At 40.2% G+C, this 26,843-nt stretch overlaps 1 protein-coding gene across 3 annotated transcripts; it reads right to left on the bottom strand.

Annotated features, from left to right (window-relative positions):
* Nucleotides 1–520: 520 nt before the first annotated feature.
* Nucleotides 521–26,387, bottom strand: ZNF800 (zinc finger protein 800). 3 transcript variants are annotated; one of them, XM_084810886.1, is made up of 5 exons: nt 26,020–26,387; nt 20,311–20,418; nt 17,909–18,004; nt 6,437–6,580; nt 521–5,353 (listed from the first exon to the last, which is right to left on the bottom strand). In XM_084810886.1, the coding sequence occupies exons 2-5, from the start codon at nt 20,369–20,371 to the stop codon at nt 3,357–3,359; spliced, it is 2,298 nt and encodes a 765-aa protein (XP_084667012.1). In that variant the 5' UTR covers nt 20,372–20,418; nt 26,020–26,387; the 3' UTR covers nt 521–3,356. The 3 variants fall into 3 exon arrangements, with proteins under 3 accessions (XP_084667012.1, XP_084667013.1, XP_084667014.1); XM_084810887.1 differs by having other exon boundaries at nt 20,311–20,421; XM_084810888.1 differs by lacking the exons at nt 6,437–6,580; nt 17,909–18,004; nt 20,311–20,418; nt 26,020–26,387 and adding an exon at nt 5,560–5,664.
* Nucleotides 26,388–26,843: the final 456 nt, after the last annotated feature.

Here is a 26,843-nt window from a genome sequence, read left to right on the forward strand (position 1 = left end):
GCAGGGTTCCCCAGAGCAGATTTGGGAGGCATGTGGAGGGACAGCAAGGGGAACCCTACCCCTGTACAGACCACACTAGGGAAAAAACATAAAATTTTTTAAAATGTTTGACAAATCACCAGTTTGCTGCCAAAATTTGTGGCAACCCACTCTGGGATGCTCAGAAGCACTCCAAGAGTTAAATTTAGCTTGTCTTTTTGGCACTCTGTGGCAGATATGGAGCACTAAAACCGACAAATGTAGTTGCAAAGAAGCTAAATTTGACCCCTTCAGCAATCCATAGCCACTACAGGGCACCATTTTGTTTGTTTAAAAAAAACTGAGGAAACTTCAGCAGGCGGTGGGGAATCTGGGCTGCCCACCTCATTCTATAGGATATCTGACACCCTGAGGTTTTCCATAGTACTGTATATGTAAGCCTTAAATCCATAATGAAAGATGGTGCTTACCTCCCATATTCTCAATTATAAATACATGAAAATTAACTAATAAAATTAAGCAAGAGCTTTGAAATACATTTACCTGAAATAACTTCCAGTCTGCTTTATTTCCAAATAAAGTACATTTATCCAAGAAGCATGTACATTTAACATAGAACATTTCCAGCAACAGTTACAGTCTATTTTCCATTCACAGTTTTTTTAGTGCAAAGCACTAAAAGGCCAAACACTTATTCTATCCATAAAAGAATATTTTTATTTATGATCAACATTTTTAGATATATTTTATACAAAAACTATATATGAACACAAGGCATTCCCTAAGCAAGGGAGTCGGCCAATATTAAAAACGGCATTTCTTCAGCTGTTCAGTATCTTTTTAATTGTGGCAATTTGACACAAATCACTAAACATTTTCTAAAAATTAAAAAAATGCGCAGAAACCTGCCAAAAAAATTTATAATGGTAGGTATACTACTGTTTTGCTATAGAATCGATTATAAAATAGACAAGAATTAAGCAAGCCTTTTATAAACTTTACAGTGAAAGTCAAGTGCTACCTACAGTGGTCATTCAGCATCGTGTGGGCAAAAAAAAAAAAAAAGAACATCCTTGCGCTACCTTCCTTGAACAATAGTTAAGGAACTACAAAGCAATGGTTGTATATGTATTGTCTACAAAAAACAACTACCTTCACATAAGTATTAGTGTACTTTTTAAATGATCACTAAAAAAATTAAACTGGAGCTATTAAAGTGCTTGTGTATAAATTTATTTTAAAAACAATTAAAATAGGGGAATGTGGGTCATTTGTAAACTTCCATATAAAAGACTGTCCAATATGGTAACCATGCAAAATTACTATGGATCTTTGCAGCAAGTTCAGTACAGTCAAATTACTCCCCCAAATTAGTCAACCATGAACTGAAATTACAGCAAACGCTAGATTACAATTCAATTACAATTCATTCAAATTATACTAAGAAACTGCTCATATACATTCATTTATATAAAAATATTTTTTAAAGTACATCACACAACAAGTGTTTGCTTAGTAGTATATCACAACGAACATAAAATCTGTTCAGCAAAATCAGGATTAAGTAGGGACCACGTCTATGGAACACATGCTCCAGTTGACAATTTCCTTTAAAAATATTTATTCTAAACGTGTTTGAAAAAATTCCCTTTTAAAACATTCACTTCCTATTACCAGCACTACTGAACTGCATGGACTAAGACAGCTGGCTTTTAGTTCTGAGAGCCATTTTTATGCAGCTTAATTGCTGTTGCAAAAGTTGGACAAGGTGTTATACTTTATGAACAGTCAATACATTTAGTAAGAAAATATCTTATAAAAATATTTATTTTCATAGTACTAGTCAAGACATTAGTGGTTCTATTTCCAAATTTTACCACACATCGTTTTATGTTAATGAGAAGTATGTATACCAAAATAACCTTTAGTCAACTTAAAAGAGGGGTGGATGTTAGCAGACAGTACGAAAGCTTACCACACAGACATCAGAAGAACCTTCTCTTCCTAAATGCAGTTTTGGTAATAATAGGTTGTACCCAATTGGAGTCCCTGACAAAAGCTCTTTGATCCCGTAGGGGCTTCTTACCATGGAATGGGAAGGGAGACAATTTCCAGTAATTCCCCTTCCCCCTGCAGCCCTCCCATATCACCTCCCACACTATTCCGAAGGGGCCCTCAACCCTACAGAGCAGAGTCAGCGGGGAGAGTTGGGGCTGTGGGGAAGTATCGTCAAAAATCACCCCCCTCCCCACTTTGCTGACTGAAGCTTCCACGGGATCAATGAGCCGTCCAACAGCAGAGGGACACTAACTGAATACAGCCCAATTACCTATCTCTTTATTATATAGACTTCTAAAACAAAAAAAAACTCAACCAAAATTCTACCAACTATCTGAGAGTGGCTTCCATACAGCTGGAAGCTTGTCTCTCTCTATAAATCTTTTCACATTAAGAACCAGAACCCACAAGTGGTTTAACTCTGGGAAGCTACCAGGTAAAGGACATGTTGAGACTAAAGTATCAATATAGATATGCTCTTAATAAACATCTGTTGGAGAATATGAATATTTTGTATAACATTGTAATGTAACAAAACTATTCCCTTCTTGACTGCTGTTTGACCAAAAATATTTCAGTTCAAACAAGTTCATTTAAAATTGGCCTACATTTCTCATATATAACCATCCATGGTATAAAATAGTACTGTCGAATATCTGACCACCACCTCACTTTTAAACAGGGTTTGCAGAAACAAACATTATGGTTAAAATTCCAGATATAAGGGACCAAGCATCAAAAAACAAGCTCAGATAAAACAAGGGTTTATTTATATTTGAGGGACTGGTATCTTGTATCAAAAAGAAAAGGGACATTTTAATGCAAAACTGTTGACTCTATAGTTTAGAGTTATATCATAATTTTATTATAGTCACAAGTATATCAGCATTTCTGTGAAAACTCTATGCCAAAAATGTTTGCTAACAGACTAAACCACAGTTAGGCAACACAGCACCCACAGGGCCATCTCCGGCATTTCTATGCCTGGTCAGTACCAATGAAGTGCAAAGTTAATTTTAAAAACACCTTTGGAACTATGGTATCTACTGCTAAACATTATCCCAAAACTTGATATAAAATATTAAACCTTGAAGAACCAACCCTGTACAACTCAAACTGTACTAGGTTCAGTGTCCTGAATGAAGACAAATCCAGAAATTAAGCTCTTTATTTCATGCTACAGAAGAAATCTGGCATAAAAGAATAAATGTAATATTCTTTTATCTTCTACAGCATCAGATCTCTGAAGAAATGTGTGTTTGAGCTGGGGTGTACCAATGGAAATGTAGGCAAGCATTTAAGAAGGCACTAGGTGTTCCTCACCAGACAAGAGCTTTAGATCTTGTACTTCTGCCTTTGGTTTTATTGTTTTCTTCAGGTGAATGAGATGCATTTGCCTTATGAGTTTTCTTATGGTGTTCTAGGAAAGTCTTTTTGGCAAATGCTTTCCCACATCTATTGCATCTGTGCAGAGAAAAGTTTTTTGTGACTTTCACTTCAATGCCAACATCAGCTCCTTCATACTTTTTGCTTGGGGAGTTAGAAGTGATATCCTGTTTTGAACCATTTTGTTTACCTTCATCCCTCTGAGGGCCTCTTTTTGCCACCTTATTTAGAACACAGTCAATGGGTTTTTTTATTGCTCGGATTTCTAAACTTGCAGTTATCTTACCAAGATAGCGTGAAGACTTTTTATGTACTACAGTTATGTGTCTTATCACATCACGCTTTCGGCGTGTTTCGTAAGTGCAGAGAGGACACCTGTAGAATTTAACATATATGTTATTTCCATCTGTGTGCAACTCAATGTGTTTTGTTAAATTTTGTTTAGAAGTAAATTGGCGTTTACAGAGTTTACAGTAAAGCTTTTTAAAATCAAAGCCAGCTGAAAGTCTTGGTTTCCTGGGCTTTTTGGGACCACCTGCAAGGGACTGATTACTTGACTTAGAATTTTCAGAACTCAGCTTAACTTTATTTCTCTTAGCAGATAGCGCACTCTTCCTCTCAGCCGACGGCGCGCTCTTCCTCTCAGCCGACGGCGCGCTCTTCCTCTCAGCCGACGGCGCGCTCTTCCTCTCAGCCGACGGCGCGCTCTTCCTCTCAGCCGACGGCGCGCTCTTCCTCTCAGCCGACGGCGCGCTCTTCCTCTCAGCCGACGGCGCGCTCTTCCTCTCAGCCGACGGCGCGCTCTTCCTCTCAGCCGACGGCGCGCTCTTCCTCTCAGCCGACGGCGCGCTCTTCCTCTCAGCCGACGGCGCGCTCTTCCTCTCAGCCGACGGCGCGCTCTTCCTCTCAGCCGACGGCGCGCTCTTTCTTTCATTTGAATTATTCATTCCCTTCACTTCATTCTGTGGAAAACTGACAATGGGAGGCATGGATTCTGCAGATTCTGTTGGTTCAGTTTTAACTTTGACATCCATGTTAACAGTATTATTAGACTTTTTCTCTCTTTTAGTATTCTTGGTAGAAAGAGTTATCTTGTGAACAATTTGCATATGCCTTTTAAGCATTACTTGGGAACTGTATTTCCTCTTGCACAAGAGGCATTTGCAGGCAGTTAAGTTGTACTCAGCCTTTGACGACTTTTGTTTTCGGGTCATAAGAGATTTTTTAGCAGAAGCTGTATCCAAGGATAAAGGCTGCCCAGGTTTTGTAGCTATATCAGGAGTTATGGAATCCCTCCTCAGTCCCCTGTGCACTTCATCAAAATGCCTCCTTACATTGGCTTTTGTAGCAAAGGATTTAAAACATACAGGACAACTTCTACCCAATGTTACAAGAACATTCTTGTTGCGACCCCTTCTCGGTATCTGGTTTGGCCTTTTTTTAATTTCAATAAACTTCTTTATTTCTTCCATCTTTTTTTTGTGCACTTTTCTAATATGTCGGCGTACACTGCGTCTGGAATGAAATTCTTTTTTACACAGACAACAAATTAACTGATGTCCAGAATCAGAATTATTATTGCATTCCACCACAGGCTTTGATGATGGAGTAGGTTCTTCTGGAGTCAGTATTACCTTGTTAGCAGCAGCAGGAGGAATATCTACAGTTTCTGCTTCTGAAGGAGTTGGAACTGCTTTAGAAGGTTCTGTGGGAGGTTCTGGCATTTCTAAAGGAGCTTGATCAGGAGTGACATTTATCTCAATGTTCTCAGCTGAGCTATCAGCCTTTGAAACATATTGAAACACAGCATTCTGATTTGTTTCTATAGGTTCCAGACGAATTATGTAATCTTGCTTGTCCACTCTTGGATACATAGCTTCTAGAAGATCACTTATGGCTTGACTTTGTTTATCATTTACATCATGAGAGTCTGTAAATATAAACACAATGCTTAAATTATACAATTTTACAATTGTCACTCAGAGTGAGAAACTTGCCTTTAAAAAAATCACGCGCTATTAAGATACTTCATCAGTAGTTGTATTTTGAAGAGACTATCAGGCCTAATTATGCTAAGATAATATTAGAAGCAGACAGATAGACAGACAGACAGCAAGTCCTCTTATTTTGACTAACCAGACCAACTAAAATTCAGTTCCTCCTCTCTTGGAGGAGAATCCATAGATTAGCCTGCACCCAGCAAAAGGAGAGGGAGACACAACACGATCCCTCCATTGGCTTCATAGGTCAATTATACATAATAAGCAGTGGTTTTTCCTTTAAAAAAAGAAAGGTGGGAAAATGTAATGAGGAAGTAGTTGTAATCGCCTTTGTTTTGTCTCCTTACATTTAAACAATGAAACGGAAATACATGCTATTGTCTTTACATTTTGACAAGTATTTCAATTAAAAAAGTATAATGTAACATCTAGTGTGCTTTGATTTTTCCCCTCAAATAGTTCAAAACAAATACTTGTGCACTGGAACAAAAAATAAACATGGGGTCCTTTTTTAAAAAACTTTTTTGTTTACTAAATAGAAGTAAAATAATCATGCTAAATTAGATTACTCTCTAGGGCCTAAAAAAAAAATCCAATGCTAATTAACCTAATTTGCAATTTAGACTTTTCCCCCAAACCCACATCACTGGATCTGTCTTCTGATGTTGTTAGTCTGTTAAGTGTTATGTACCTTCCTACCATGGCACTACGTCAGTGAACTCATATTATCATGCACAGATAACACAACTGAGATTTAAACATTTTAAAGTATTTTATAAATGGCTGTAAATAACTCTAGGAAACAGGAGTGGGGAAGAAATAATTAATTTAATCCTTAAAAGAGAATGTAATGGAGTAGTTTTGGTTATCAGAATGGGTAACCAAAACTACTCCACAGTAAATCCCCTTGGTCTAATGAAAAAATAGCTACATCTTTACAAGAATTTTCCTAGCAAACCCTGAGCCAATGTTGTTTTAAACACTCAGAATAATGATTTAAGAAGAAAACTTACTATCATCCATCCGGAGACTTGGAGGACAATAGAACTTTTTATGGGTTATTAAATTTGGTAATCCTCTGAAGAGACTGCGGCACAATTTACATTCAAAAATGGTGTCCACATCTTTCAACAAAATATGTTTAAGTTGTTTAGTTCCTGAAACAACAAAACAGGTATCGTTAGCATTAACAGGTCAAGGTAAGAACTTTTAATTCTAACTAATTTCAACAGGAAAATTAAAAATATGCTTAAATCTCTCCCACTAAAATCAGTAGGGCTCACAGCAAAATCTGATACATACTTCCTCAGAAGTAAGTCCAACTGAGTTCAGTGAGACTTACTCCTACCTAACCGTATATAGTATTGCAGCCATAGGTCCTTAACTTTACTTCGATTGTGCCCTTAGTATCTTTATTTCGTTATTTTTAGAAATTTATTAAAAATGAGATTTCCATGAACACATCTCCCACAAAAGGTATCAATATCATAGGTTTACATACTAATTTCTGGATTTCAGCATAAAGATGATATATCCTAAAGTTCATAAATGTCAACAAACATAGTTTCAGTTTTAAATTCAAACACAGTACATAAGGAATAAATTATTGGTTACAGGCTACATCTTTTACAGCTACTTGTCCAAACAGTGATGAGGTGCTATAACAAGGGGCTGATAAAGTACCTGACAAGTTCATGCATGTTGCAAGTTTTATAAGCAATTATTGGGTAAGGAGGGGTGGAGAACATACCTATTCAAGATGCTATCTGGTACTATGAATGTCAAGGAAGGATTGTTTTTCTTCTTCCTGCAGGTTTAGGCGGGAAGAATATAGCTATGGCCAGGTACTACCAAACTGATTCAGCTTCCACCTGCCCATACTACAACATAATGAAAGATGGAAGCACTGGAGTTCTGTTTAAAACAATACTAGTATGGATGTACCACTACTGAGATGCAGCAGTCAGTTTAGAGATCAAACTGATGCTAATAACTGATTCAAATATTACAGAATTCTAGGGTTTTTTAAAGTAGCGTTATTTATTTCAGATGTAATGCAGATAAATAATTCAGTAGTAATCTATAAAATTAAAGTCTGTTTTTTCTGAAAGAGAAATATTTTTTATTTAAAAATTAGTCTACAAAATGCATGTTAATTCACAGGCCTCCTGATGAACAGCAAGGCAGCTAGTTAACTAGGCTTTAAAAAAAGATTCAGAATTAAGATATGAAAGTTGTCAACTTGAACTATCTTAAATATTATTTTGACACGCATTACCACTTCAAAACAAGAATTATACAATGTTGCAACTGTATGCTACTTACGCTGTTTTCACAGGGAAATATAATAATTGAAATTGTAGCTACGAGAGGGATAGTATTAGAGTTTGCATCCCCACATGCTCTAACTAATGTCAAATCTGTGCAAAACTGCAGTTTTAATGTTTTAAGAGATCACACAACAATATGCTTTCCTTCAATTACCTTTCCACTACCCACCATACTGCTTGCAGGCATCAGACTCCAAACCACCAATCTATTTGCTTTAGGCACAAATCAGGTATCCAGTATTAAGTATGAGCTGGGAAAATATCCCAAGAGCTAGAGGGAAAGGGAAAAACTAACCCATGACACTCCTTCATATAAGCATATCATTTATTTTACTTCAATGACCTGAGCAAAACCCATAAATTTCTAGTATTATTTGACAGTGCCAGTGTACTAAACATTGAGCAGAACTCATAAGCAACAGCCCATGTAGCTGACTTGCAGTTTACACTAGATTTACAAGGCAGAGGTATGTTTAGGCACTGGTAAATGAATGGGAATATAGGGTAGAGAGCAGTCAAGTGACAGACAAGGTAGTTCAGAAAAGTATTTGTTATTGAAATGAGCACTACTCCTTGTACAGGTGGAGGGGCAAGTGGCTTACCTTGAAAAAAGGAGGGCAAGAAATAATTACAGACATAGGAAGCAAGAAAGATAGCAGAAACCATTGAGACAGGAGAGAAAAGCAGCAATAACTATGGATGTTCTAGGGAATGGAAAGAGTGCGAAACTTGTTCAAGAGGAAACAGGGAAAAGATACAAATCTTAAAAGCCATGAAAAATTCCTTAAGTGGTATTAATTGTACAATTTCAGATTTCCTTTAGCCTACTTAGCTGCAATTAAAAACTGCAGTTCTTTTGTCACATGCTACATATTTGAAAATGAGAATTTACTGAAAAGGGTTAGATACTCTAGAATAGCATCAAATTACCACCATCCCCTTTCCAGTTCAAACTTCAGCCTCTCTGTAGGTGGGACTGAATTGTGTATGGGTGACTGAACTACATTCTAGTGAAAATACTAGATCCTTGGGTTCATAGAAGAACTCCAGCTCAGCCCTGCCAGCCTAGGTCCACACAACAAGGACCTCTTGTATAAACTTTTTAAAAAACAAATATTTGAATTATTATTTTTACATAAAAGTCATTGCCGAAACTAATAATCTGGTACATTAACACACAACGGGTTGCACTGATGCAAAACTCCCTTTTAACATACTTCATTTTGCCGAACATCAGGGGCAAATTATGCATATTCATGCGGTAGGAGCCTTGCATGGACCTGGGCTGGCAGGGCTGAGCACACACAGACCAGGGCCCAGTGGGGTGGGCCACACGTGCACAGCCCCTATTGGATACTACCCATGATGTCCTTTTCATGACAAGTAGCAGTGATTGGTGTTGGATAACATGAGGCAGGGCTAAGTTTGGAAAACAGACCTTGTCCCACACTGTGCTCTGCAACTTGGCAATGAGTTCAATGATAGGTGATTGTATTAGGATGGAATTTTTCATCCTGCTATCCTCATCTTTCCATTCATCACTGATTGTTGTCATTGTGGAAAAAAAAGGTGGTAAGGTCAATACAGCTTTTCTGCTTGAGGAGTTAGTGTGGTCAGTAAATGTGTGAGGTCAGGAAGTGGTAAAGTAGATTGAGGAATGTGTAGAAGTCTCCATTCCTCAACTCTTTTCTGCTTATTGGACCTGAGGGGCCTTTAGCTAGCACATTCTAACTCAAACAACCATGCAGGTACGGTCTGGCATGTTCTCAACAGCATGGTTCCCAACAGCAAAAAATGAGCAGATTACAATATGGACTACAATGAAGAGGGAACAAATCTTGATTCTCACTGAAGATTTTCACTCTCATCACTAGTGGCAGGTTCAGTCCCTCCCTACACTAATGGTGTCCATGAGTGCAAGCCTTTACTCTCTCCGATTGTCAGGAAATGGATGTCATTCATTCCTTGGGGAGGAGGGAGCAAACTGCTGCATTTGGGACAATACTGTAGAGGGAGCAAAACACTGAATGACTCCTATGGAAGAAAAATGGTCTATATACCAAATATGCATGCCAAAAGCGTAACTCCCTTTGCTTCCAAAAATTAAAAAAGAGGACTGTCTTACATTGAGATGCATACAAAATAGTACTCACATACCGAACTACACAGATTCAATTTAACTTTGTATCCAAAAGCAGAGATTTGGACTATGCTGACTCAGTGTCCCCCCCTTCCCTTTTTGTCTGCCCCCCAATGAAACTGTACCCCTGTTTGGGATTGGTGGGATAACTGTTAGTCATTGGACCTGCTTGAAGCAATAAGGAAGCAAGGTCAGGTTTGGAAAAGCAGGCCTGGCCCCCATTCCTTACCCTGTCTGAGACTGGACTTGTTGATGGTTAGGAAGGTGGGGACTGGAAGAGAAGGACTAGATGAAAGGACTTAACTCTCCACCATTCTCTTGCCACTTATCAAACTCGATTGGCCTTTAGCTAGTATAACAAATCCCAATGTACAGAAATCCCCCACATTAGCATTCATATATTGGACATGTATTTCATGTTACAAAAGGTGTCTGTTAATAGTTATTGATTTTCACTAATTTAAGAACATAAGAAGAACACTGCTGAATCAGACTAAAGGCCCAACTCTCATCCAGTATCCTGTTTCCCACAGTAGCCAACTAGATGCTTATGCGAAGCCCATGAGCAGGACATAAGGGCAATAGTCCTCTCACACTATAGTTCAGCAGCAACTAGTATTCAGAGGCATGCTGCCTCTGAGCCTGGAGGTAGTGTAGAGCCATCAAAACTAATACTCATGGACAGCCTTATCCTCCATGAATGTGTCTAATCCCCTTTGAAGCTGTCTGAGTTGGTGATGGAAGCAAATTCCATAGTTTCTCTCCTAGAAGCATATATGAGACCAACACAAGAAAAAAGTCATTGTAATTTTTTTTATTTATTACATGTCTATACTGATGAATAGTCGAAGCTCTCTGGGCAGTTCATAACAATTACAACCATTAAATACAACATAAGATACAACATAAAAGTTTAAAACTACAGTATAAAATAAAACTAAAAAATGAAATAAAACCTAGCAGCAATGCAAATATTTAAAACATAGTAACAGATTTAAAACAACAAAAATTGAAAGACTAAAATGCTTGGGAAAATAGGAAGGTCTTCACCTGGCATTGAAAAGAGCACAATGTAGACACCAGGTGAGCCTCTCTGGGAAGCTTTCAGTTTCATAATTCCTTTCGGTTTTATGGCATTTACTTGTTTATGTGTGCCTGTGGGTTTAGAGTTGGAAGAATTCATTCATAGAGTTGGAAGAATCTCAATAACCCTCAATGAACTTCATCTCAAAAACAAACACTGCAAGCCAACTGATGGCACTGCTAGTACAAGGGCCACTTCATATATTAGGGAGAAACTTAGAAACAGTTTTTTGTAATTCACCAGTTTCAAGATACAATTATTTTATAGCAGGATCTTTGACAAACTAAATGATCAAAAGAGGTAAACAAATTCTAAGCACCCAGTTCGGCCAGTCTGTCCACCAGCCCATTTGTGCTAATAGCTGCTTACATAACTAGGCAACTCAAGTCAGCAGTGCAGTTGGGTAAACATATAGATTGCAATCCTAGTGGCAGTTCCTGAGAGCTACAGCTGCTGCTGGGACTTTCATAACTATGTTCTTCTTTCACTGCTCAAAAAAGCATAGACCTTTTGTGAAAATAAGTCAGAGAATAGACATCCAAAATATCATCAAGATATCATTTCAAACAGATCTTATTTTGACACTGTACATAAAGCAAGAAAGTTAGGGCACAATCCTAGAGATAGACAGGTGCCTCCAACCTATCCTGGGGTTGGAGGCAACTGCCTATCCAATGCCGGGCGGAAGCAGCATGGAGGAGAGGATTCCCTCTGTGTTGCAGCCACACTGCAGTTTGCCTTAGACACGCATTTTTGCACATCTAAGTGCGATGGCGGGGAGGGGGTGGGAACGGGGCTGGAGACCACATAGAAAGTTGTTTAAAACAGCTTCAAGGTCTCCTTCCATCCCCGCCCCCCGGAACGCCTCGTTTTCACCCCTCCATGCTCCATGTTACAAGCAAAGAGGCAGAGGCGGCACGATTCTCTCTGCGTGAGCTGCAAGGGAGAGGGAAGGGGTGGGGAGCATGGTTTCTGGCAATCGAGCTCAGAGGAGCTCAGTTACCAGAAACCAAAAGTTCCTATGGCCAATATCTAGTGGCAATAGGATTGTTCTCCTCTGAGCTTCAGACCACCTAGTTCTTTGTGCATCCCAACATACAGTGAACAAATACATAATTTGAATCTATGCTGAGAAAGGGACTAAACTAATACCATATCAGATAAATTCAAAATTACTATGGACTACAATCAAATGTTTAGGAGCATAGACAACCAGGCACCTGAGATTTTTCCAGTCCTTTAGCAAGTGTGGGGGAGGGGGGGGTTAACTAAGAGGTCAAGGGAATCTAGCAATGTAATACTTTCTTCTTTCAAGATTCCCCCATTCTATTTATTCTAATGTTGCTGGTTGCTGGAGATGCAATTCATTTGTTGCAGATTTGATGAATATTTTTTCATTATGTCCATATATACAAAGATTTTGGAAGGAAAACTTGATCAAAATTCAGGAAATCACTGGATAGAAGATTCATTCTTACCACAAAAAGATTCTATTGGGCTATTTAAAAGGGATCGTAAGTTAAGAACTAATTAACTAAGCAAGTAAGTTAAGAACTCATTCTTAACTTACTGGCAACTTGCACTGGAAAGCATGCTAATGGAAAATCCCCAAAACACCATATTTTAGAATGGCTTAAAAAAAAAAAAAAAGGTATTTCCTTATTAATTAAACAAGCATTTCTGAGAAGCTCTTTTAAATATCACATTCATAGGTTTATTGAGAGGTGGTCTTTTAAATACAGTTTGAAGATAAGGTACAATCTTAATTTTTTCTGTCAGAAATGTCTGCTTCCTTTTATTTTTTTCCCTGTTTCATTTTTGTGATTGTTTTGCATTTATTATACTGTTCTCATTAATACTTTATTAATTATGTGTGTAGCTTTTGTAATAATACAAATTTTAGTTGGGGGAGAATACTCACCCACCCTCCTAAGTCATTGTTCTGTGGTCATTTTCTCTTTCTCCTTTGTAGTGTACTGTTCCCAACACTAATTTCTGACAACCCAGTGATCCCTCACAAAACTCCTTGCTATCCTGGCCTATGCATCACAACCAACACACTGCCATAATCCACATATATTGTTGTTGTTCAGTGGTTCAGTCATGTCCGACTCTTCGTGACCCCATGGACCATAGCACACCAGGCCTTCCTGTCCTGCACTCTCTCCCGGAGCGTGCTCCACATATATTACAATTCTGGAAATCATAAGATGTATCACCAGTACTTAAATATGTGGAATGCTTTTATGTTTACTTAAAGCCTAATGGAAGAGGCAATTTCTTCTGACAGCAATACATTCTTAGAAAATAGAACTACAAGTATCCAACGCAATTGGGCAGAGGAAAAGGTTAAGTTCTTGGACTTAAAAAAAAACACCAGTAAAGACATTCTGGAAGTGACTTCAAATCAAGGCAGATTTATTTGAATTAGTCACAACCATCAATATCCTTCAAGCATAATAAAGGCCTTATGCAATGCTCCTAATGGTATTCATAAAAGCAAGATGCAACTTCATGTTATTGTACATTTTCACAAGCAGAAGATTTAAAAGGTAAAGTAGTAAAAAGATGTGACAAAGGTAACAGTGGTGTTATTCAATTAATAGATACCTGGAACCCTAATATAGTTTCCCTGAAATGTTCATCTGAAATTATGTAAACACTTTACAATAGTTATGTAAACATTTTACAAAGTTCACAGAATAATTCCATTTACTATAAATGGTTTTCATTAATTTGAATTTCTGGAAAACTTTCCAGAAATCAGATTATAATCAAAGGAAATATTTCTTCTCCTTTCCCTACCAGCATTGCCTTTTTCTAAGGTTTCAGACAATATTTTAAACCATAATTTGTAAAGCTTAACTATGGTTTTGTTCAATGTATGAAATGACAAACTATGGATACTAATTGGACATAAAATCAGAAACCATGATTTGGAAACCATGGTTTAGCATGGTATCTGAAATCAAGAAGTCAAACTTATGGCTGCTGCATCTCCTCTAGAATCCATATACACCTAGAGTAGACAAAAAACTAAAGCAGAACAGCAGTTCTAAGCCATGGGTTGCCTGATTGTTTGGAAACTCAAACCACGGTGTGGGTTCTTAACTATGATTAACACAGTTGGTGCGAACAAATAGTGATGTTTGAACTGGGCCTAAAATATACCTCCTTTTAGCTTCTATTTCCTTCACAAGTGCATATCATATATACAGCAGAAATACAGTGACTAGAGGGAAGGAGAGGCTGGATAAAAGAGGCTATCCATAGAGGCTGGAAGGAGAGGCTGGATAAAAGCAAGTCAACGTGCATCCAAAATTCCAGAAACATTAGTTTGTTACTTTATTCCCATCTTTTTTTAAAAAAAGTCCAGCAGTATCCCACTAATAATTTTAAACACAGTATTTAATTATATGTTATATTCCACCTTTCAGCTGAATGCTCAAGGAAGTTAATGTAAGGCATAAGGAACCTCTGGACCATGGGCTAGATAGGAGGATGTGAGGGTTCCTCATTCTTCTCGAGCCTCCACCCCCTCTCCCCAGGCAATAGTTTTTCTCTCCGATCTGAAGCTGATAGGACTTTTGCCCTGCTCAGGATCATGACAGGCTCTTTTTCTCAGTATTGAGCAAGGAAAATGCCCCCCTCAGTTGATGTGCACGATTAAACTGAGGTAGGGTGTCTGTACGTTCATGTCTGTAGATGATGTGTGCACACATCTGTGTGTGCGTGCATGACAGAGAATGGTATGTGTGAGAGAGTCAGGTGACCATGCCCACTTTGGTCTCTGGGCACACCCACTGCTGGCATGTGACTCCCAGGAGGTTTCCCAGGTGGCAATCCAGGTCACATGCTGAAAAAAGGTTCTCCACCCCTGGTTTACTTAAAAAAGAAGTTTAATACAATAAAACAGCAAAAATAAAACCACCAGACAATTAAAATACAAAAAGGGCAGAAACTCAAGCAGCATAAAGAATTCAGAACACCTAAAATATCTATCCTTGGTTGATAACATACACACACATATATATTTGATCATCACCAAAATCAGAAACGACCATGCAAATAGAAACAATACCTTAGTGTTACCTGCATGAAGTAAACCCTGAATGCTTATTCCTTTTTCAAAAAGCAGGAAATCAACACCAGATAGCATTACCATAAACCAGAACTATGAAATTTCTAGAGTCACAAAAAGGAAATCCCAAATTCCTGATTTTAGGCCAAACTAAGAAAGTACTTATTCACAAAGCCCTTCACAAAGAAACTTACGAAACTCACTACAAGATACGGCAACAGCTACTATGTACATGGCTTTACAAATCAGGTAGCGAGATTAACATGAGGACAGATCAATAGCAATTATGTCTACATTTATTTTAAGCATTTATATACCACTTTTCAGTATGGTTCTGTTAACTATAAACCCTTCAATCTCCTCCAAACATATGCTTTTTGAAATCTTTCCCCCCCCCCCAAAATTGAAAGTTTTGTGCCACCACCCACAAGTATGTACTGATATATCAAATGTAGGTTCATAGTTAACACACATAAAAACCAGCATTGTCATATCACCTCCAAACCTGTGTCAACATATTCTGCAAGTTCTGTGCCACAAATCCCAAGTTTTGTGCCACCACAAAAAGCAAAAAAAAAATGACATACCCATAGGGGGCCTGGCAAATGCTAAAAAATCCACATTCTCATATCACTTCCGAATCTGTGCCAAAATTTTGTGCTGTTTTATGGCATGAATCCCAAGTTTTGTGCCACCACCACCAAAAGCACGAAAGTGACATAACTCTTAGGTAGATTGTTTAGCATTCGCCAGACCTCACTTAAAGGTTATGTCATTTTCACGCCAGGTGGTGACACAAAGCTCGTTTTGTGGCACAAAACAGCACAACCCTAGCACAAAACTTTGGCATAAGTTCGGAGGTGATATGACAATGTTGGGGGTTTTGTGTGTTAACTACAAGCCCGCATTTGATGCAGCAGTACACACTTGTGGATGGTGGCACAAAATTTTGGATTTGTGGCACAAAGCTTGGGTATATGTTTGGACGAGATACTGGTTTAGGGGGTTCATAGTTAACAGAGCCTTTCAAGATTATGTATGTTATATGTGGGTTTCCTCTACTTATCCCTGGCAAATATTTTCAAAATCTCAATGCTTTGTTCCATAAATTGTGTGGGAGGGGTGTTCCTCCCCACCATGAATATCTCTGAAACAGATGCAGCTTCCAATTAAAGAAGGTGGGTTTGGTTTTCCGGACCTTGCTTTATACCATTGAGGTTATTTGTTAACTTGTACTAAATTTTGATCTTTTCCAGTCCGATTCAATTTTCCACCATGGCTAGTTCTGGAACCTTTCAGTCTAGACTCTCTTTCTAAATGGATGGTATTCAGTTCTCATATTAGAATGGATAACCCCACAAACACATCTGGCTGTTATGAGAGATGTGGCATATAATGTCATGTCAATTACAGTTTGATCCATTTTCTCATGCTCAATTGACTCTGTGAGGAAATCCAGATTTAAAAATTGAGAAGAAATGTTTTTGTGGCAGACTTGGATGGATAAGTTGATTTTTACCCTGGATCAATTATCGGGTCCTGACGATGAGTTGCTGTCATTGTCTGACTTGCGTGCCAAATATGATTTACCTGTTATAGCTGAATGGGAATACTTGCAACATTTGTTAGAATCTATATTTGGTCCAGCTGCTTTTACAGCTTCAGAGTCACCATTGTTTTAGGAAACACTTATAGCGGCTGATCAGTCATATCGACCTACGACTCCTGCATATAAATACTTATTATCAGTAAATAAATAGGATATTCAGGGTCTAAGACAGGAATGGAATAGAGAATTGGATCACCTCATTTTGCTTAACCAGTGGATAATGTTTTTAGCGTCTGTACCTGAAATATCTACGGATCTTAGGCTATGTCTTATTCAGCAAAAAATCTCCTTTTGGGTGTATTGGACTCCACAATGACTTTTTAACAAGGGTTTGTCTAATTCATATAATTGTTGGAGATGTAATACACGTAATGCTTCTTTCAACCTATGTTTTGACAGTGCCCAACAGTTGCCTCCTTTTGGGAGTCAGTCAAAATATGGATAAACTTTTTATCTGAACGTACTTTAATATTCAATGATGTATATGTCCTCCTAAACTATTTACCAGTTCCTGGACGTTAACGTATGATCAGTGCAAATGGATTCTTCAAGACCTTTGGACAGTCAAAAGACTGATATTACAACATTGGAAGGATAAATGCTCACCTCCTACAATGCAATGGATTGAGGACCTAACAACGCTATCAACATTTGAACAGGTGATATATAGATGCCACTCGTAAGTGGACAAATACACAGATATTTGGCCTGCTTTGGTTGAAGCTTATGCATAAATTCCTGTCTTTTGTAAAATTTATGCACTTAATGGAATATTGATATTTTTATGTATGTAATTTGTTTTCCTTTGTCTTCCTTTTTTTCCCATTATTTGTTTTGTTTTGTTAAATCCACAATAAATTTAATTAAAAATAAAACAAAAAAAACAGAGCCTTTCAGAAGTACAACCTTTCAAAGTGGTTAGAGAATTTGAAACAATACACTCTCAATGAAGATTTATACAGTACAACCAAAGAACATCACAACAGAAGAACGTTTAAAATGCGCTGTCAGATTAAACATCTTAAATGGATCTTCCATGTTCGGAGGCAGATCTATAGGGAGTACAAGCAGCATCTGACTGGTAACAGAATGGTGTAGTAGGTGGATTTGGTTAGATATACCATGGCCATTCTTATGTTCTTAACACAAAAATAATGATTTTATATTCTGAGAAACTGACATTACCATGAACATTTCCACATATATATAAAGAAATATATCAAAAAGGAAACTAGTAATACCTGATCGAAAACATTCAATAATTTGTTGAATGCCAGATTTCGATGTCTGAAGAGGCTGCTGCAATAAAGGAGGATCCCCAGGCTCCAGCATATGTACTGCAAGATATTTAGAAGAGGCAATATATGACACACATTTATATAGAAACGTTAATTACCCTAAGGCTGTACACACTTATATGGAAGTTCTATTAAATGCTGCAATATGCTGCTGAATCTACGGTCTATTATGCACCAATAACAATCAAGTATTTTTTGGTCTCCAGCACAATTATAGTGTCTTTAACTGACCTTCTTGAGCTCAAAACAGCACACAACACACTGCACTTCTAGAATGCACTGTTTACTACTGGAAACAATAGTCCCATGCATTCAGTTCTATGACAATGTAACGGTTAGGATTAAGGCAATAATGTTCTAGATCTCTACTACCAACATTCTGTCTAGCTAAGTCCTACCTTCAAACTCTCTTTAATAGGGTCTAGTTTAATTGAACAGTTAAGACTAAAATGACACTTGCATAATCCATTCCCTCATGAAGATAATACCACGAAGGAAAAAATAATCATAATACTGTCTAAACAGCCTTGCAAAAAATAAACCACAGACTTTGGTTTCTCATAAAGTTGTCACTCAATTTAAAAACTCTGAATTGATCGGTCATATGAGTTTTAGTCAAGTAATCAATTAATTAAATCTGCATAAGTGTGCATACTGTTTAAAAGCAACATATTTGATTTGTTGATGATGACACGTACCCACATCATAGTGAGGGTAAACTTAGAAAAGGCGTTCCTCCAATATGAGGAAAAATGGTGAATACCTCTTAACATGGTTCTTGCCATCAGATGGTTCTATAAGTAGTTTGAATTAAAAAAAAAATGTAGGGCACAATCCTACGCATGTTAAGAGAGAAAAAAACCTACAACTCTCAGCATCCCTCCAGTCAGCCATGTTGTCTGGGGCATGCTGGGAAATGTAGTGCCTTTCTCTGTAGGACTTTTGCTGTCTAAGCATGCATAGGATTGCACCCTTAATATATCATCTGATCAGCTTATTATATATTAATTGCGCATTTTAGCCAGTTAAAAGGTTTATTAAATCTATTACTGTAACCAATTAAAGCTGCAATCCTACACCCACTTAATCTGCGCATAAGCCCCATTTAATTTAATGAGACTTACTTCTGAGTAGAAGTGTAGAAGATTGCATTGTAAATTGATTACAGCACCAGTTTCTATAAAATATATAAAATAATGATTTTATGCAGTATATACAAAGGTTGTTTTGCAACGCATGCAGTCTGAGTCTATATTTATTTACTTGAAAATAAGTTATATACTTTAAAAGACCCAAGGAACTGTGCATAGGATTGCATTTTAATTGATTCACAGTCCAATCCTAGATGTTTTGACACTTTGGTAGTAACAGAAACACTTGATTTGTGCAATAGTGGACATTATTAGATCCTCAATATAGCAATTGCAAGGAGCATTTTTAGACTGGAAGCCTGAGAGCAGGGACTCTCTTTTTTGGCTTGTTTTTTTTAAAAGAAACATTATTGATCTGTAACCTGCTCTGGATCCTTCCTGGCTGAAGAGAGGAAGAAAAAGGCTTTAAATCAATAATATGTCTACTCAGAAGTAAGTCCCAATTAGTTCAGTGGGCTTCCTCTCAGGTAAGTAGATATAGGATTGCTTTAGGTTATAATCCTAGACACACTTACTTAGCTTGGATTGCACTGACTGCCTTTTTAAATACATCTTTTCTGTGGCTTCCCCATTTTATTGGAACACGCTTCCTAACATTCAATGTTCTTTTTCCTTTTAAATATGTTTCTTAAAGTGACTTACCATTCTTTTTTTAGTTTCGGTAAAATATGAATGATTTTTTAAAATATATGTGCCTGATTATTCTCTCTTAAACTAAAGCACACAGGAATATGCAAGTTAGTGTTCTACTTCCTCGTTGTTTCATTCGTTTTCATTCGTGGCTGGCTGGGCTGTGTGTTTATTACAGTGAAGTACATAAAATACTGTTATACCAGATTGTTTGTACACAAAATTTGTTTCACACATACCTGGAACATAGCTTCCAAAACAAACTGCTAATCTTCACAACTCCTGCTTACCCACCAACCACTCTCAATCCGGTGCACAAGAAAGCCACACAGACTTAATGGTATTGTATGTCCCCAAAATTTTAAAAATTAAAATCCCTGAAACAATTTTCTTTGACAGTTCTATAATATTTGCCTAACCATTTTAGAATAGAGCGTAAAATTTAATATTTGAAGGTATCTGAATTCCATTACTACTAAATAATCTTTGCTCTTCATTTCTAAAAGCTTCTTACTGTGACTACAAAAACCTAAGGAAGCAACAGCATTAGTGCAATAACATTACCTGGTTCACAGCATCCATGGTGATGGTGGTCAGTCTGACAACACTTGTCCCTTAGAGGCATTTTCTACATCAACGACCTGCTTTCCTTCTACATCCAGTAGCTCGTTTCTGCTAAAATATAAGGGAATATAAGGTTTTGTAGTTCTACACAATATACCTACAAAATCACTGATCTGAGAATCAGTAGTGAACACTGAGCATGTACAAGAATGAAGTCTTCCCTGTTCAGTAATTTGAGTTTTTGAATGAATTTTTGTTAGGTTGTTTTTTAAATGGTTGTTACAATTAGGGTGAGTGAGCCATCCATGGTTGCATCAGATTGGCTCCAAAATAAGGTGAGCCTCTTCCCCCAAATTTGGGAAATGGCCTATCTCATTCCTGAGCCAATCCAAATCAGCCTGGCCTATGCCTCTGAAAAATCACAACCCACTTCCACCTCAATCTCCCTCCCCCTCACTTTAAAACCTCACTTACCTGGCTGGTACAGCCAGTGGAAGTGATCTAATAACAGCAAACAGCCATGGGGAGAAGGAAGGAGAGAGGTCTCTCCAATGCCGTAAGAACAAAAGGCCCCAGTAGAAATGCAGGTTTCCCAAGGGTGGTACTAGGGCTGCTTCTCAGGAATTACAACAGTGTCCCTACTTCCCTGTCCCCACAGCTGCTTGCTACCACCAGCCTTGCCAGCCAAGTCAGCGAGGTTAAAAGGGAAAAGTATTTGGGGGAACTCAGGAAGGAGAGGAATTATTTCGCTTGGATTTTAATCCAAGAGAAAGAAGAATTTAAGACCCTAATACTCACTTCTTCTTTCAGGTGAGTATTACAAACCACCAAAACTCATATTTGAGCTCCAGAAATAAGAGTTTCTCACCAGCTCTATTTACAACATACTTTGTAATGTGAACAGACATTGGCAACATTATTATTATCTGAATGAAATGAATGATATATAAATGAAATGCCACAGAAAGACAGACAGTGAACAGCAAAGCTCTCCTCCAGCTAAGGCTATTGGGAAGACTGTGCACTAAGTTTGTGGTCTCAACACATTATCAGCACTCCTCCATCATCCAATGGTTTGCTTCAATCAACATGAGGAAAAAATACGGATAGGAGAGTCCACTGGAAAAATTCAGAAATGCAGCCCCTAGCACTAAACAACTCCGTATAAGAGCATATGGACTTCCTCTTCCAATCAAATGCTTTTACACAACTCGATCCTAAATATTCCCCAACATCATCTTTCAAAAGACATTCACCAGCCACAGTAACACTATATCACAGGTTTTCTTTGCAGCTGCACACATTGGAGGCTTCACACACAGTACACTGCAAAATTAGGGCAAGGTTCCTGATGTTACAGTTTCAAGAGTTAAGAGAACTCCCATATGTAATTCTATAAGGGTGCAATCCTACACATGTTTAGACTGAAAAAAGTCTTACAACTCCCAGCATTCCTCAGCTAACATGGCTGGCGGGGGAATGCTGGGAATTGCAAGACTTCTTTCTGTCTAAACATGCATAGACTTGTGTCTTAAAATGTTTAAACTGTTTTCCAGCACTACTGTGTACTTTCATTTAGACAAGACATTGTGCTTCCTTTTCAATACAGGAGTGTCCCCAAAACCTCACCTTTCATACTTGCTCTAAAGGTGGATGAAAACTGATGAGTCTGATGGGGGTGGGGTGGGGTGAAATTTCAAGTACTTTCAACTACAGTAAATGTCTTTTTTTTTTAATAAGCTTATTCAACATGAAATCTGAATTTAATACCAACACATTAAAGCCTATGGTTTCTCCTAAAACTGAACCTTAACCATCTACCAAACATATTGAGTTGAAATGATTGGAGAAGTGAGGCCTACCACTTGTGTGCTGGACCCTTGATCTTTCTGGCTTATAAAAGCAGCTGGGGGTAGGGGAAACTGGATGAGTGGTAAGGGCAGTGGTGTAGCCTCTTTATGGCAAGGTGATTCCATCTTGCCTAAAGTAGGTGCTGATAAGGCTATTGTTAAAAATCCGCCCTGAACCCCACTGTGTTGAATAATTTCCGGACAGTCTCCAATATTCCATTCTTGGGCAAGGCGTTGAAGCGTGTGGTGGCTTCTCAGCTCTAGGGATTTCTGCATGAGACAGACTATCTAGACCCATTCTAATCTGGCCTCAGGTCTGGTTATGGAACAAAGATTGCTTTGGTCGCTTTGCTGGACAATATACACAGGGGACTGGACTGGGGAGTGCATCCCTGTTAGTTCTGCTGGACCTTTTGGCAGCTTTCAATACCATCAACCATAGTATCCTTTTGGGGTGTCTGTCTAAAATGGAATTGGGAGGAACTGTTATACAGTGGCTCTGGCCCTTCCTGGAGGGGCTATCTCAGAAGGTGGTGCTGAAGGATTCCTGTTGCCTTTGGCATCCCTCAAGGTTCCATCTTATCACCCATGCTCTTCAACATATACATGAAACCACTGGGAAAGATTGTGCGGAGTCTGAGTGTCCAATGACACCAATATGCTGATGACACCCAACTTTATTTCTCCTTGCCATCTAAATTCAAGGAAGCTGTTCCAATTCTAAATTGGTGCCTGATGTCAGTAATACACTGGATGAGAGCAAAGAAATTGAAGCTCAATCCAAACAAGACAGAGGTGTTCCCAGTCAGTTGAAAGGCAGATCAGGGAACAGGAATTCTACCTGTGCTGGATGGAGTTACACTCCCCATGAAAACTCAGGCTCGCAGTTTGGGTGTACCCTTGCGCTTGGCCCTGAACCTGGATCTCGGGGGTGGCCAGGAGTGTGTTTGCACAGCTGACGCTAGTGCACCCACTGTGCCTGTTCCTAGAGACATCTGATCTGGCCACAGTCACATATGCCTTAGTTACATCCTGTTTGGATTACTGTAACTCGCTTTACTTGGGGCTGCCTTTGAGAACTGTTCAGAAACTTCAGCTGGTCCCGAATGCTGCAGGGTGGCTGTTGACTCTCTTGTTACAACTGCTTCACTGGCTACCAGTCTGTTTCTGAGCAGACTTCAAAGTGCTGATTATGACCTATAAAACGCTATACAGCTTGGGACCAGACTACCTGAAAGGCCGCCTTCTCCCATACAAGCCTGCCCAGTCCTTCAGATCTGCTGGAGAGGCCCTTCTTTCCAGACTGCCACTATCGGAGGTGCATTTGGTAGCAATACAACAGAGGGCCTTTTTGGTGGTCACTCCCAGGCTGTGGAACTCCCTCCCAAGGGAGTCTAGATTTGCTTCCACTCTCTGTTATCCTTCCAACAGCAGGCAAAGACCACTTATTCCAAATGGCCTTTGGCCTGTAAGTGGGTCACATGGTTTGGGTGCTGTTTTTATTATGAAATAAGATATTTTTAATTGTATTTTAATGTGTTTTATCATTTTAGTCTATTTTAAGTTGTTTTGTAAGTTGCCTTGAGTGCCATTTTTGGTAGAAAGGCGGGGTGTAAATCAAATAAATAAATAAATAAATAATAAAGGCTGCTTTCTATTAAAAAAAACCCAAGGAGAAAAAATATTTGACTTCTGAAGTTGAACATTAAACATGACAAAATCTTGTATTTTCGAGATTCCTAGTGGACTAAGGGCTAACTGGTCATCACAATTGGTAGGATTCATTCTAGGTCTTACAAAGATTATCTATGGAATCCATACAGGTGATCATATATTCCTATCATGCCTTCTAACTAACTGATATCTGCAAGGTCTTTTATTCTCAAATTATGACTATTCATGATCCTGAAGACTTCAAGGAGTAAAGACATTTACTTTCAATTCCATGGAGAAACACTATGATGTCCAGGAACTACCAACTCTTCCTCATGGAAAGTTCTGGACACTTACAGCTTGATCATATGCACATTTACTCAGAAAGTTCCACTTTTTCCAATGAGGCTTATTTCCCTCATCTTGCATAGAACTGCAGCCTTAGCCTTCAAGTAAATGATCATGCTTAGTATCCCTGCATAAAAAGTGCCAAACGGAAGCCAGTCTCTAGTTTTTAAGAAAACATAATTCCACAGCGCATGTAGACTGCATGATTGAAAGAGCATAACGCAGACCTTAGGTTGTATGAACTAGACTCTATTAGTTGCAACCCGATATGTCTTCAATGATATAGCAACCATTAAGTATTTATGCTTATTCAGGAAATATCTCAAAATAGGAAACATGATTTAACTCACTGATACAATCAGACTTTTCAGTGCTTTACACAGCCTTGATATAATACAACTTACCCTGAAATCACCCCTCTGCATTTACCAGACACCCAACACACATCCTACCATGCCTTATACACCCAGCCACACTACATCCCAGAATACTATTTGTACCATGCTGCCTGCCATGTATCCAGCCACAGGGCTGGACAATTTTTTTATATATACTTAGCATCCAGCATTGCACTTCCAAGTGCAATTATCACACCCAAGAGATTTTTCAAGCCTCGCCATTCATGACACCTTAGGAACACAGGAAGCTGCTTCATACAGAGTCAGACTGTTGGTCCATCTCGCCCAGTATTGTTGACACTGACTGGGAGCCGCTTTCCAGGGTTTCAGGCAGGAGTTTTACCTGTCCTTCCTGGAGATGCCAAGAATTGAACCTGGGAGCGTCTGCATGCAAAGCATGTGCTCCAGCATATGCTACATCCCCTCCTCTGTATTCACCACACAAATATCACCAGCAAAATTTCCTCCTACATCTTGCATACCCAACTTGACGTTCTTTTCTATATACAAGACAACACCCACACAACTTCAAGTAGGCAACTTCAGTCTCCAGAATCCATTTCTATTGGCAGGACTCAGTCCCCTCCCAACTGTGTGAAGACAAATGAGCATACTTGACCACATGCAGAATGTCTTTTGCACCTGAGCAGCCAAAACCAGACCTCTTACCTGGGGATTGTGTGTAAGAGTTCATCAAAACAAAGCACAGAGTCCCCTTGGAATACTGAATTCCTAACTAATATATAAATTCTCACTTTCACAATAAAGTAAGGATCAACCACCGCAGGCCCAGGATCCATATCTACCACCTTGAGAGGTGCCACCGGACCTCTCATTGGCAATCTAACCTAAGGCAAAAAGGAGAGTAGAAGAGTGCTGCTGTGGCAACAGCCTTTGCAGAGCTGTGTAAGGAACTCAGGACGGTGTTAGCCCACTACCCTGAGCTCCTTGTCCAAATGCTCTCTTGAGAAAAACTGTGCCTGATCCAGGCCATATGCTCACCAACCAGGGCCAGCCCCACCACTCCGACTGGGCAGTACGCCCCAGCATCTTCCGTTGTATCATGAGCTTTAACACCCGCGACACAAACATTCTTCCACGGAATACAGAGGCCACATTCCGAAACGATACAAGGCAACAAATCCCCCAAACACCTCGCAGACAGCTGCCGCCCCCTCTCCACCCACCAACAGGTCCTTCCACACATCCACCGCCAGCGGCCGGGCAGCCCCTTGCCCCGCGCTCCCTTCGGGGCCACCTGTCACACAGCCCGCCCGCCTCACGCCGCCCAGCCTTGGTCGCGCAGCCCGCCCGCCTCACGCACAGACGCATACGCACGAAGCATCCGCGCTCAGCCTCGGCGGCGGGAAGGGGGGAGGCTGCGCGGGGTGGGGGGGAGGCGGAGGGCTGTCTCGCTGCCCGCCTGTCTCTGAGGAAGTTCCAGCCGCAACCGCACTTACGGAGGCTCCTGGAAGACGGGGCGGCTGCCAGCTCAGCCAGCGAGTCTCGACGGGCGGCGGCGGGCGCCTAGCCCGCGGAGCAAGCCCCCTTCCCGGAGGCGGGAGCCGGCCGCGGCGGTCTGACTGGATGGCAGTGCGTGCGCGCCGGGGGGGAGAGGGAGGGCGCCGCTCGCTCCGCGCCCGTCCCTCCGTCTGGCTGTCCGCGCGGCGGCGGCAGGTGACAGCGGGCGCGAAGCGAGCCCTCACGGAGGTAGCCGCGTAGACCCGGCCTCCGCCGAGGAGGGGCGGGGGAGGGGAGCGCTCTCGCCGCGTCCCGACTGCAACTTGCCGTCGCCTGTCCCGCCCAAGCGGCCGCGCGACACGACCCCGGAGCCGGATGGGCGCAAGGGCAGGAAGTGACTGCGGCCGCGGCAGGCCTGGGGCAGCGCACCACGCATGCGCCGCACCCGGCTTCTCTCGCTCTCCAGTCCTCTCCCCCACCCCCTTTTCGCTCACTCGCCCTCCTCCCGCGGAGCCAATCATACAGGTGCCTCCTGCGGCAGCTGGATACTTTATTCCCGCCCGCGGAATAGAAAGGGGGGGGGGAGGAGGAGCGCGCGCGCGCCGCTTGCTTCTTCCACGTGCGCCTCAGCCAATCAGAGCCAGGCGCCGCGCGGCCCGCTTGGGCGTTTTTGCTCGCGGCGGCGGCGGCGGCGGCGGCCGGGCAGCGCTTCGTGCCTTCGCCTGGTACTTTCGGAGCAAGTGAGAAGTTGCCGCAAGCCCGGGAGCGAAGCGCTTCCCCGCGAGCGCCTCCGTCGCCCTGAACGAGCTCGGCGCGGCGCGCA

Source organism: Heloderma suspectum, chromosome 7 (assembly GCF_057233095.1).
Source record: "Heloderma suspectum isolate Gila_16-S chromosome 7, 16-S_ref, whole genome shotgun sequence".
NCBI lineage: Eukaryota > Metazoa > Chordata > Lepidosauria > Squamata > Helodermatidae > Heloderma > Heloderma suspectum.

What these genes read in the sequence shown, in the direction of transcription:
- ZNF800 (XM_084810886.1), bottom strand. Translation starts at nt 20,371, where the DNA reads ATGCCTCTAAGGGACAAGTGTTGTCAGACTGACCACCATCACCATGGA. An exon ending in CCATGGATGCTGTGAACCAG is followed by an intron (nt 18,005 to 20,310) that starts GTAATGTTATTG and finishes AATATCTTGCAG; the next exon opens with TACATATGCTGGAGCCTGGG. An exon ending in TATTGAATGTTTTCGATCAG is followed by an intron (nt 6,581 to 17,908) that starts GTATTACTAGTT and finishes TTGTTGTTTCAG; the next exon opens with GAACTAAACAACTTAAACAT.